This window comes from Marmota marmota, unplaced genomic scaffold (assembly GCF_001458135.2).
Source record: "Marmota marmota marmota unplaced genomic scaffold, marMar, whole genome shotgun sequence".
Taxonomy (NCBI): domain Eukaryota; kingdom Metazoa; phylum Chordata; class Mammalia; order Rodentia; family Sciuridae; genus Marmota; species Marmota marmota.
Window position 1 is genome coordinate 3,527,749 of NW_025999927.1, and position 13,286 is coordinate 3,541,034.

The window sequence follows — 13,286 nt, forward strand, 5'->3', positions numbered from 1 at the left end:
GCTGCACCAGGGCTAAGGTAAAGATTTATCCAAAGTTTCCAGAGCCTTGTTGATCGCATTAATTACTAGGATAAAATCTAAGATCTTTAGAAAGGCTAATTCAAAGTTTTGCCATCATAGATTTGCCTTTTAGAAATTCACTTTGGCTGTTATAGCAGACAAGAAACAGACAAGAACTTAAATATTTTGCTCTTGAAATCACCTGGGAAAGAGACAGTGGCTTGAATGGAAAGTGGCAACAATGGAAAATTAAATGAATGAGAAAAACCATAGAATTAGAGAAGTAAAAGGTGAATAGAAGAGGACAGTAGGTTTTTCTATCTCATGCAAATGACAGTGCATTCACAAGAAAGGAAAACAAGGAACAAAGGGGTAAATTGGGGGCTTAAGTTCTGAGGCAGCTAAATGATATCCGAATAAAGATAATGAACACGCAAATACACAAGTCTGTAGTTCAGCCCAACTCTAGATTCTAAGATAGAAATCTGGAAGTCAAAAGCCCAGTGTTTTACAACATAGGGCCTATGAACCAAAGTCACTCATTTTTTTTCTTGATAAGATACAGGTTATGCAACCTACACAAATGAACAGCTATGGCCAGTGCTGTCAGTGGTGTGTAGGTAAGTGGGTTCATACTCGATTTGTTACAGGATCCAAATCTATATTTTATCCTGTTCGTTATTTTCTTGGTCCCTATGACACTTCGTTGTTTTATCTTAGGGGTGAAGCTATAAAAACAGAATAGTATCACCCTAAAGGGAACACTGATATATTCTGAATTACAAACATTAAAAGTTGATGAGGTAAAGAAAACTGAAAAGGAGAATAAGCTAAGACTTCCTCCTCTTAAAAGATGGCTAAATATAATCTCAATAAAAACACATGTACAACTACTTATCGTTGAGAAAAAGATACACAGAACAGTTTTTAAAACATATTTTCAAAAGGAATTCGTACAAAGAATTTTACCACATTAACAACAAAGAAATGGATGGGCAAGATAGTGTACATCTGTAATCCCAGCAACTCCAGCAGGCTGAAGCAGGGAAGATTGCAAGTTCAAAGCCAGCCTCAGCAATGTAGTCAGGCCGTAAGCAACTTAGTGAGACCCTATTTCAAAATAAAATATAAAAGAGGACTGGAGATGTGCCTCTGAGTTTAGGTGCTCCAGGGTTTAATCCCTCATATTAAAAAAACAAACAAACAAACAAACAAAAAACAAAGAAAATGGTTACATACATTGGGATTTAAATTTTCAGTTTACTTATTCGCCCAAAGTATGACCTTAACTCTTCTGGTTAATATTCACAGTATCCTTATCTCCAAATAAGGGAAATAATAATACTGATACTCAAAGTACCTGTGAAGGCTTATCAGCACAATCCTTGTACATTATAGGCACCCAATAAACACTGGATGGATGGATGGATGGATGGATGGATGGATGGATGGATGGATATTTGGAGAATAAAGGCATCAGAAAGTATTTATATTTATCAAACCAAAGAATCACCCTTGTTATTTTTCTTTATAAAAACTCACACTGATTTGGTGCTTTATTTTGTGTCAAACACTGAACTAAGCACCTGGAATAAAGACTACAAAATGTATAAACTGAAAAGGATTATAGTCATCACTTGTAGACAACAGTACATAGTACATAAGAAAGATGTTTCTACTCCAAAATTGTTTTTAATTCGAGAAATAATAATGAGGCTAGGGTTAAGTATAGTTCATTAAAACAGCAAATGTATAAAAATTTATACATATGATGGACATATATTTATACAAATGCACATAAACACTGAATAATGTATTTTAATCCCATCTCCAAGTTTCTGCAAGTGGTATTCAGTGTAAAGGAAAACAAGATGACAATAATGGTTAGTGGATTCTCAACCGAGAAATTAAAAAATTAATTAAACACAAGAATAAAAAACTTTTACTTCATTCAATGGGTCAATCCCTATAAAACATTTTGAACAATGTTTAACATATAAAAAGTGCCACATTTAACAAATATGCTTTAAAGAATCCCATGAACACACATAAACTTCACTAAATGCCTTTAGCAGAAGAAAAATGCATTCTAAAGGAATTTGTATTATTAGGATTAGGGAATTTCTATTAGTAGGACAATAAAACATAAAACAGTGTTCAGTGAATAATTTTTGACCCATTCTGTCTCTTGATATCTGAAAACAAAGTAGTTGTTAGAGGTGAGAATGTTATCTGCAATGTACCCTTAATTTAGTCAACAGGTCTTCAGGTGAAAGGTCTATTAATAGGAAGTGTGTGGGGGACACAAATGAACCAATGGTCTTCAGACAAACTCATCAGAGGCCATAAATTTAGACACATCAAATTTTAAGAGTTCAAGATAATTCTGAAGAGATACTGATTATTCATTTCATTCTCCTATTTGAAATTTAAAACTTTTAATAACTAGGCTGGGGATATAGCTCAGTTGACAGCCTCGCATGCACAAGGTCCTGGGGTTCAATCCCCAGCACGACCACCCCCCAAAAAAACCTTTTAATAGCTTATCCAATTATACCTTAAGGATGAAAAAAATGTATTACTGTCACAAGAGTTAAATCTTCATTAAAGTATAGCAAGACTGTTAGTAAAGTCTGTGTCTGCCTTAAGAACTACAAAATTATGATGCTGCCCACCAAAAGATTGGTTGAAAGCCAACCTAAGCAAGTCTTTGAAAGATACCGGTATGTGGATATGTGTTTTCTTTCTAAAAGTCAAAGAAAAATTATCTGAGGTTGGGGAAGTAGAGTTCAATGACAAAGTGCATGCCTCTCAGACAAGAGGTCCTGGGTTCCATCGTCAGTACTGCTGAAAAACAAAACAAAGCAAAAACTCTTATACAGAACCCCTCCAACTTGCTACAGAGGCCAGTGGTTAACAACACCAATGAAATGAAGTTCAAAAGACTTTCTGTCATCTGCCATCGCTGGCTGAGCTGCATGGAACTAGAAAAAAATAATCAGGATACTCCTGATGATGAAGCACTATCTTCTCAGAATTTCAGAAAGATAATGAAAATAGAAAATTCTACATAGTCAACCTACAGAACTGTAATTTGAGAGAAAACATGAAGGAGTAGGTAGATAAGAGAATTCACTATAAAAAAAGTCAGAGACTGGGTAATACGTAACTGCAGTTATGATTATCCAGGAAGTACCAAAAAGGTAAGATTAAGATCTAAGCAAATGCCCTGGTCCAGTAGGTATGGGGAAAATGGATGTCAACGAAGAAAGTGTTTTCTCTTTTTCAGTCAATACTTCATGGTAGATTTGGAGTTTTACACGTTTGCATTATTAATTTTCTACCTAAAATAGAGCGATATAAGTAACTGTCATATACCTAACTTCTAAGATCATCAAATTTTTACTTTCTTAGATGTCATCAAGAAATCACTGTACTTAAAAACAATTTTGAAAGTAATCTTTGTGTGAACTTGATGTTAGAAACATTTCATTGTGGATCTATGACAAACACCAGTAAGAAAATCCATTCTTTTCCTCATAAATTACATACTTCAAAATTAAATTCTTCAATGTTGAAACTACTCACCAATGCTGGAAACCACAGTGCTTTCTTTTTATCCAAACTAACGTAATCTACACATACAACTTTGCCTAGTAGTTCATCAATTTGTTTCCTATCATCCTCATCTTCATCACTGGAGGATGATGAAGACTCTTCCTCTGGTCTAGAGAAAAAAAAAATAAGATATTTCCATTTATCTTTAGAAAGAATAAACAGGCCAATGATGAATATAGTGTTTCAGACCTTTTATAAGATTTCCTAAAGTTTCCTAACTTTCTAAAGAGTAACAGAATTTATCTTCAAAGAAAAGCACATCAAATTCCTAAAACTCTTTCAAATTTATTTACTACTATTTTAAAAGATTAAGGGGGAACAACAGATCAGAATAACTGGACCCCAAATCCCCCCAAATTTGAAGGCCCCTATTAAATATCTCAATACTACACTAAAATATATTAGATCCCAGGCTGGATCTGTAGCTCAGTGGAAGAGCGCTTGCCTAGCACATGTGAGGCACTAGGTTAGATCCTTAGCACCACGTATAAATAAACAAATTTTTAAAAAGGCATTCTGTCCACCTACAACTACAAATAAATAAAAATAAAAATATATGTATATTAGATCTCAATCTCAGATTTTAGGAGTTCCAGAGAAAGTCATATTACATTCCCAGTATAAAGCTAAATTTTAAAAAAGGACCTGCAGATCTTTATGAAGTAGAGATTAGAATGGGGAGAGGAGGCAATCTGGTAAGAGATCACCACTGCTATCCTTAGTATCCAACAAAAAATAGGAATTCATAAACTCTATATGGTTCTTTTGTATTATGTTTTAAAGATGTATATAGTAACACACAATATTGGGCTAGTAAATTAGAAAACTGTTAACTGACAGAAGAAAAAGAAAGGACCTAAAACCAGATGCTATGCTATCAATATTCGAGGTAAATAAAGTAAAAAGCAAATTTCAAAAAGAAAAACAGAACAAAACGTAAAACAAAAAAAAATTCTACCTTATACCTGGTTGCAAGAAAGTTCACAATTGGTGCTAACAAAAAAATTTCTGACTGCTCAAAATGCCCAGAATAAGAAAGGACACTAAGAAATTTTGACTACATGAAAATATGTTCTTTATGTAAAATAAATATAAAATATGCTCTTTTATAACACAGAATAATATCTAGCACTGAATATATACAATGATGAAAACATCTGAGATAGTTTACTTTTTTTTTTTTTTTTTTTTTTGTCAATGTACTTGCTAACAGATTTACTACTTCAAAACTTCAAACATAATTGGGTTTGGCAGAATACCTGTTTAGCATGCTAAAGCCCTTCACTTCATCCATGGCACCAAAAACAACACCAAATTTTAAAGTGATTTATCTATTTGGTTGATTGGGACAAGTCCAGTACATTCTGAAATTATCTTTGATATCTTCCCAAAGGGGTTACAACATCTCTTTACATGTATAAATTTCAATATGAATATAAACAAAGCAAAAAATATTATAATAATCTGAGTGACATGGGAATAACAAAATTTGACTCTAACAATCAGCCAAGTAAATAACAAAGCAAAGTCGGCTATAGAGTAAAGTCCTGTATTTCAAATAGCACTTGAGATTAATGCCCACTTAGAAAGCAGGTAGAAAGAAACCTAAAATCTCAACAAGCCTGTTTATTACCAGAGCATGAGACTATACATATGGGCACACAACTTGGACTATAATGATTACAGATTTCCAAAGTCTGATTTCTCCTTCAGTAGAAGAGATTCTGAAGGGCAATGACTTTAATCTCTCCACCCTCTAATAAATATAAAGCACAACCAAACTTAACACCATCAATATCGCTATTCAAAAAAAGTCACTGAACTCTCATACTAATATCAGAGTTTGCGTATGCCCTTTATATCATTAGCAAGCTAGAAAATCCCATCACCATATAAAATATACATATAAAAATCTGTAAAATATAGAAAACTGAGCTTTATTGGGCAAGCAAATTTCTCTATCAAAATTCTGGCTTCTTCAGACTTAACAAGTATGAAGACTTCACACCCCAAAGTTATAAAAAAAAAAAAAAAAAAAAACCTTTGTTGGTCTAGATCAACCTCATCCTTATCCTCTCCTCAACATTTCCTCCCACCATGAATCCTCCACTCTCTGGTATCCATTTTTTCTGCCTCTATTAGATTCAGTAACATCAATTTACTGTTATTTTTCTCATCTTAAAACATAAATCCTCGCTGGGGGTTGTGGCTCAGCAGTGGAGCACTCGCCTCGCACTTGGGAGACCCTGGGTTCGATCCTCAGCATCACGAAAAAATAAATAAATAAATAAAATGTACTGTGTTCAACTACAAACTAAAAAATAAATTTTAAAAAAAAGAAAAAATCCTAATCTTATTTTTTTCTCCAGCCCCTCTTACCTTATTCTCATGTCTTTTTGATCCTCCCCTCAAAACTGATAAATACCCATCTGAGTCTAAAATGTCCCCTCAGTAAGGCTGCCTTGCCTACCTCCTTCAAGTTTTCAACCTGCTCACCCCCTCCATCTCCCTTTACCCTGCTCTACTATTGTATAATTTACATATTGTCCAACTCCTCCATTAAGAAAATATAAGGTTTAAAGGCAGAGAATTTTTTAAATAATTGTTTTGTTTTTTTTTCACTGAAACAATCTGAAGTATTTCAACAGTGTTTGGCACAGCAATAAATATTTGATGAAATAAATGAAAAGACTTCCTTCTTTCTACTATGGTAATTCTGACTTTATTCTTAAATCAAAAAATATATACATTCAGTGTAAATTATACAATTATGCCCATAGCTCCTTTCATACTTCCTTTTAGAGGAACTCAGCCAGGAAATTGTTTATGTAAGGCAAGTACTCAGTAAACTGATGAACTAAAATAAATGAGCATTAAAAATATATAAAGAGAGCTGGGGTTGTAGCTTAGTGGCACAGCACTTGCCTGGCACATGTGAGGCACTGGGTTCGATCCTCAGCACCACATATACATAAAATAAAGTACTGTGTCCATCTAAAACTAAAAATATTTAAAATATGTGTGTGTGTGTGTGTGTGTATATGTTTGTGTGTGTGTGAGTGTGTGTGTATATGAGAGAGAGAGAGAGAAAGACTAGGGTTTTGGTTCATGGTAGAGCACTTGCCCATCATGTGGGTTCCGTGCCCAGCACTACACTATAGACGTATGGCAAGGTGGGGTGGAGGAGACAGAGCAATTAAAGAGCCTACTTGGTCTCTGTTCACCTCCGACATTGTTTTTTCTTCAGTGGCAAAGTACTTATTAATAGAGTCACAAAAAAATAATGCCCTGGGCTGGGGCTATAGCTCAGTGGTACAGTGCTTGCCTCACACGCGTGAAGCACTGGGTTCGATCATCAGCACCACATAAAAATAAACAAACCAAGATATTGTGTCCATCTACAACTAAAAAAATATTAAAAAAATAATGCTCTGCCTCTATGAAATAAAATCTGATGCCACTGGAAACAAAGTATTTCATATTTACCATAATACTATAATAAATACTCAAAAATGATTGCACATCACTATTAAATAAGTTGTAAATCTAGAAAGAACTTCAGATAAGACGTGGGCCAAAGAAAGGCAAATGGTAAGATGCAAATGAAAAACTGGGCTAGGAATTTCAGAGGATCAGTCTTTGAAATGCTATTCCAAATTCAATGATCCTTTATTATTTCAGGCTAGTCAATATCCATTTCATACTTTGGATGTTGTAAATTAAAAGCCTATATAGTACCATGAAAACTGAGAATGTATAACAGGTCTTAGATATGGAGAAATATGGAATATATGGACTTATGCACTTAAAAGAGTTTGAACAATTTAAAAAAAGAAAAGTGTTCCAATTTTCTTCTCAATTTGTATTAAGAAGGAAACTACAGTTGGGAATGCACCTCAAGTACAACATTTGCCTAGCATGTGTGAGGCCCTGGGTTCAATCCCCAACACTGCCAAACATAAGAAAGAAAGAAGAGTTATGAAGGAAACTAGAATCCAATTTTCATTTCAAAATAAAGGAGTAAAAACACTTCTGGAATTAAACAGTGGTGTCAACCGTGTGATTCTGTGAATATACTAACAATCACTAACCGTATACTTCAAAAGGGTGAAGTTTATGGTGTGTGAATTATGTATCCATAAAAAATGTGGTAAGATCTGTAGACCTGTAAATACCAAGTTAAATCATTAGTTCATCAGGTTAATCTTAGCACTGTCACTGGGAAAACATTTACTCACAAATAATTCCTTGTTAGCAAGAATCATTACTTCTGAAGGAGAAAAAGGTAACAGCAAGTAGACTGCTTTCCTACTATTACAAGTGCACATATTCTTTAGCCAAATTATCGGAAAAAACTGGGAAAGGGAGGCATTACAAAATTATGTCTGCCACATTGGGTACATACATGCTAATTAAAAAGATCAATTAATTACTTTAAAAAATTAATGACAGAAGATGATCATTGTTAAAAAGAAAATAGTTGAACTTATTAGAATTAAAGGTAGAACATAAATGAAAGCCGATTAAATGAAATATGTCAAAAATAATTCTGGAATAACAGGGGGCACATTAACTGGTGGTATGTACATTAGTAGCTTCTAAAAGAAAACAAAGGTAGTGATAGATTATTACAACAATGGAATTCTGGTAAAGAGACAATCTTATTTATCTTTGTACAAAAATACATTTTAAACAGCAATCAGAGAACCACAATGAAGATGTTTTTTAGTAGAGTATTAAAAATAGCAAATGAAGGTCAGATGAGCAGTCTTGAGATCCAGATCTAAGACTTTGTGTAGAGAATGAGTTGGAAGAGACAGGAGAATGAAGTTTGAGGAATTAGATTGAAGGATGTGGGTAATTCAAACTGTGGTACTTGTTCATGATGCTTACACACCATGGTTCCAAATACTAAGCAAGCACAACATGTTCAGGTCCCTTGGCAGTGAGAATGACCAACCTCACTAGTAAAGGGGAAGAAACCGCAAGCAAAACAAGATCACAGATCAAAATGGGATTTATCCCCTAGAAAAGCAATTCTCAATCTTTTATCTGTCTTCATACTTGGCGTGTGTACAATACAATCCCAAGGCATTAAACACAGAGATTCTTAATAGAAAAACCTCTGACTTAGAATGTTTGCTAGAGTCTTTAAAAAGCAAAGATCAACTTGTACCACAGCACCTACATACTTTATTCTCATATTCAAGAAAGGGACAACTCAGCTAACAAACCTAACAGACTTTTTAATAGATTCTAATTTTTGATCATTTTTGTACATCAGTCTAAATGGTACTCCATAATATATCTATTTAAAATTTAAAGTATGCTATAAACATTTTTTTCAAAATGGAAAAAAATTGAGATGTATAAAAAACTATTTTTCCTAAGATATATGTGAATGCTGTTAAAAGTTTAGATAATGCTAGGGCTGGGGCTGTAGCTCAGTGGAAGAGCACCCACCTAGCACATGTGAGGCACATGTAAAAATAAAGGTATTGTGTCCAAATACATCTAAAAATATATATATTTTTTTAAAAAGTGCAGATAATGCAGCAAAAACCAATACTTGCCTATTAGATGTAAATACTAGTAAGAAGAATTTTTATATACATGCATATAAACATATTTTCATATATAATGAATTCAGATGATACTCTACCAATTCATCATGAATTTTTTTTCTTCAGGTAAATAACATGATGATGATATTTACCTACTTCAGGGTGACCATCCCAAATCTAAAATGCTCTGAAATGAGAGCATTTTGAATTTTGGATGTTTAACCAGTACAGTCTACACAAATAATCTAAACTCTGAAAAACTCTGAAATCTGAAACATTTCCAGTCCCAAGCATTTTGGATAAGAGATGCTCTGTTTGTACTTACTATATTAACACACCCATGATATGAATTCAATTTCCATAACAAATCTAAAAAATAAGTTAATACTAATATCTCAATTTTTATAGGTGAGAATTGAGACATGAAAAGATTCAGTAACCTGTTAAATATCACATAGCAAAAAAGTGGGAGAGTTAGAATTCAAGCCCAAGCCATCATCAATAAAAAAATAATCTTAAATTTCATGAACCTAACTCACTACTCTGACATCATAAATCATAATTAAAAGTTGAGTAAAGGGCTGGGATTGTGGTTTAGCGGTAGAAGGCTCACCTAGCATGTGCAAGGCCCTGGGTTCCATACTCAGCACCACATAAAAATAAATAAATAAAATAAAGATATTGTGTCTAACTACAACTAAAAAAATAAATATTTTTTTTAAAAAGAAAGAAACATCAAGTCTACAAAAAAAAAGTTGAGTAGAGAACTAGAGGAAGACTATAATGATCAGTGATATATAAGATCTTAATTCATAATTAAAGTCATTAATTTTCAAAGAGACATCCAAAGATATCACAAACCAAGTGCTTCAAAATACCTTATGGCAACCTAATAGTCCTCTGGAAAAACTGAATACATTATCACATCACAGTAACAGCTAATATTCATGACAGAGGTCTTTCTTACTAATAATGCTATTATATATTTTTAATTTATTTTTCTGTCTCAATTTTTAAATGTCATACATATAAATAAGTTAACAATTACAACTGAGTATCCTAAAAATACTCAAATAACCAGTAATCTAAGTCACTAGTCAGAGAAATTATTCACGTGGTAACTAATCACAGACATGGTAGGAAAATGAGTAACATTAAGTATCTTTTTCAATACAATAGTGTCTTCTAATTTTCTCCCTCAAATGAATATTTATTTAATATTACACATAATTTGTGCAGTAACTGAAGTACTCTAAGGAAAGAGTCCCTTAGTTGAACAGGAAAAGGCTTATGGAGTAAGGGTGAGTTCAAGTCCTGGTTCTTCCTCTATTCCTTGGATTAGATATTTCGTTTCTCTTAGGTTTATTTTTTTTTTTTTTAATATTTATTTATTTATTTATTTTAGTTTTAGGCGGACACAACATCTTTGTTTGTATGTGGTGCTGAGGATCGAACCCGGGCCGCACGCACGCCAGGCGAGCGCTCTACCACTTGAGCCACATCCCCAGCCCCTCTTAGGTTTATTTTCTTAATTTTAATAAGGATAACCTATCTTAAAGAGTTGCTGTAAGGCTGAAATTAAATAATTAGAGAGAGCGCCTACCCAACTATCTCCAATGCTCAGACACAATTAGAATTAATATCTGACTCAACACTTGAATGAAAGCATTCACTTACACTGAAGGTTTTTAAAAATTAACTCAATATTTATTTTTAATATATTCCAACAATATGTGGCATGTCTGGTTTCAAGAAAAAAATAGGGAGACACAAAATGGTTTACATAAAGCAAGTAGCACTTCTGTTGAGAAAGAATGAGCAAGACAGTGACATGGAAGGAGGCACTAGAGATTAAAAAAACAAAAAAAGGCTGATAGAGATTATGGACTAGTTCCATTCTGAATATACCACCAAGATATACACAGGGAGAAACTGGAAGTAAATAACAGCTGTTAAGGTTGGTAGAGCATAGAGGAGCTCAATTACCCATGCTGAGCAGTTTGAAAGCAGTATTAGATCTAAAATTACTATTTGATCTCATTAGCATTCTGCAAATTACAATTTAAAAATAAGAACTATTAAAACAATATTAGGAGAAATGAATTCAGGTTCAACTACAGGTATGAAAATGGACTTACATATGATTAGATCTTCTTCCTCTATTTGTTTTCTTTCCTATGACTGGAGTGCCAAAATGCTCAGGGTTGGTGAGTGGGAGCTGGTCTAATGTCTGTGGGTAAGAACATAAACCCATCACAAGTTATTACTTTGCAAATGCTTTCTTTTTAAACCAAATCAGTTTAAGATTATGCTCAGATTGCGAGAATAAATTATTCCCCAAGGAAGGCTAAAACCTAAAACACAACTTTCCTAAAGATAGAAAATTCTAGTTTCAAAGATATTAGAATCAAGATGAATGAGACCATTAATGGGGAAAAAATGAAAAAAAAAATTGGCTCTTCTGTCTAGATGACTTAATACCTATTAGAAGGTTGACAGGCATCTCAGAATGATTAAAACACAAGAAAAAGTTAAAAAATAACTCAGGGAATATGAATGCAAGAAGTAAAATACCCATCAAACTCTTAGGTGGGTGTGTACTATAGCTCAAATTTTCCCTTGTACATATGGAATTATAATTCATAAAATGATTAACAAGTAACACAAACACAGGTTAACTATGGAGATAAGCACCAACTGCTTTGAAATGGACTTCAGAGAAGCTGTATGATTATTTGGAAAATATAAGTATTTTAAAGAAAACTAAAACATTAGTTTTTCTAAATTTATTTTCCTTTCCTCTTTAATCTTCAGCAGCTAATATCATGATACTTCATATGAAAATGTCAACCAATAAATTTCTTTCTTATTATCAAGTGCATAGTTCACATCAACCAAAGTCCCTCATCCCCTTCCAAAAGTAATGATTTCCAGGAAAAGACTGATGGTTGAAGACAGAAGGAGGGGAGGAAAAAATTAGTCTTTCTTGTTGTTTGTTTTGTTGGTTTTTGCCCTAACTTTCTCAGTATTAGATATCTCAAAAAATTTTTTCTTACAATTTGCCTGGCCTTTACTTCCTGAAAAGATTTGACATAAAATGCTATCTATCAATTCAAAGATATTAAACTTGACTCTCTCAATATCAACTTTGACAATATGCCTGCTTTCTCTACTATTTTTCTCTCAAAAAACTCTTTTTGAGACTTCCATGGCTAGTTTTCCTTCAGTGTCCTTTGCTATTGGAGATAATTTTATGAGCACCAAGAAAACAAGGGATTCCTGGGAAAATGGTCAGGATGGACATAAGGGTGAGGAACTATTGCATGTAGTAAATGCACAGTATAGACTTCTTAAGGTTATAATCAAGAGAGTATAATAAAAGGTATCCATCGACTCTGATTTAAATATCAGGCATCTAAACAAACAATGCTAAATTTAAAAAGAAATTTTTGACTTCCATTTTTTAAATTGAGGTAACATTACTGAAAATAATGATAAACTGAACTGTGAAAGGGAAAACATATTAATAATCTTATGTGTATGATCCATTAAAATATATGTAAATGTGTTTAAGATATCTAGATATTCATCCAACAACAAAGAATATGGTATATAAGAAAAAGGTACCAGCCATAAAGAATTACAAAAAGACTGATTCCCTCAAGTTAGGCAAATTTGTTAATTTTTATAGGGCAAAAAAAAACCCTCATCTTTCAAATTAAGTTGGTACAAAGGCTGATAGAGATTATGGACTATTTCCATTCTGAATATACCACCAAAATATACACAGGGAGAAACTGGAAGTAAATAACAGCTGTTAAGGTTGGTAGAGCATAGAGGAGCTATTTGTAATACTCTGTACAAATGAAACAGGTATTTGAAAAGTATTGTTTAGAGACCAAAGCCATCCCAAACACAATATTTGCCAAACAGAAAGTCCTTAGAAGTTACTTTTTAACTACTAATTATATTTCTGAAGAGTGAAAATTTCAAAGTACTCCATTAGATAAACAGGGGGAAAAAATGCTCTGGACTCACTTTATGCCAAGCTGAGAGCTAGATTAAATGCTTCTCTCCCTCCACAAAAACTAAGGCTGCTTTCTT

At 33.2% G+C, this 13,286-nt stretch overlaps 1 protein-coding gene across 4 annotated transcripts in view; it reads right to left on the reverse strand.

The window, feature by feature from the left end:
- The window catches only part of Arid4b (AT-rich interaction domain 4B), a 123,122-nt gene that overhangs the window by 53,643 nt on the left and 56,193 nt on the right, over window positions 1-13,286 (reverse strand). For all 4 annotated transcript variants that reach the window (XR_007346515.1, XM_048800386.1, XM_048800385.1 and 1 more), the window contains exons 6-7: window positions 11,321-11,412; window positions 3,589-3,727 (exon numbers count right to left, since the gene is read on the reverse strand). Coding sequence is in view for 3 of the 4 variants with exons in the window: in XM_048800386.1 (XP_048656343.1) it covers window positions 3,589-3,727; window positions 11,321-11,412 (231 nt within the window). In the remaining variant the exon portion in view is untranslated. The remainder of the gene's footprint in view (window positions 1-3,588; window positions 3,728-11,320; window positions 11,413-13,286) is intronic.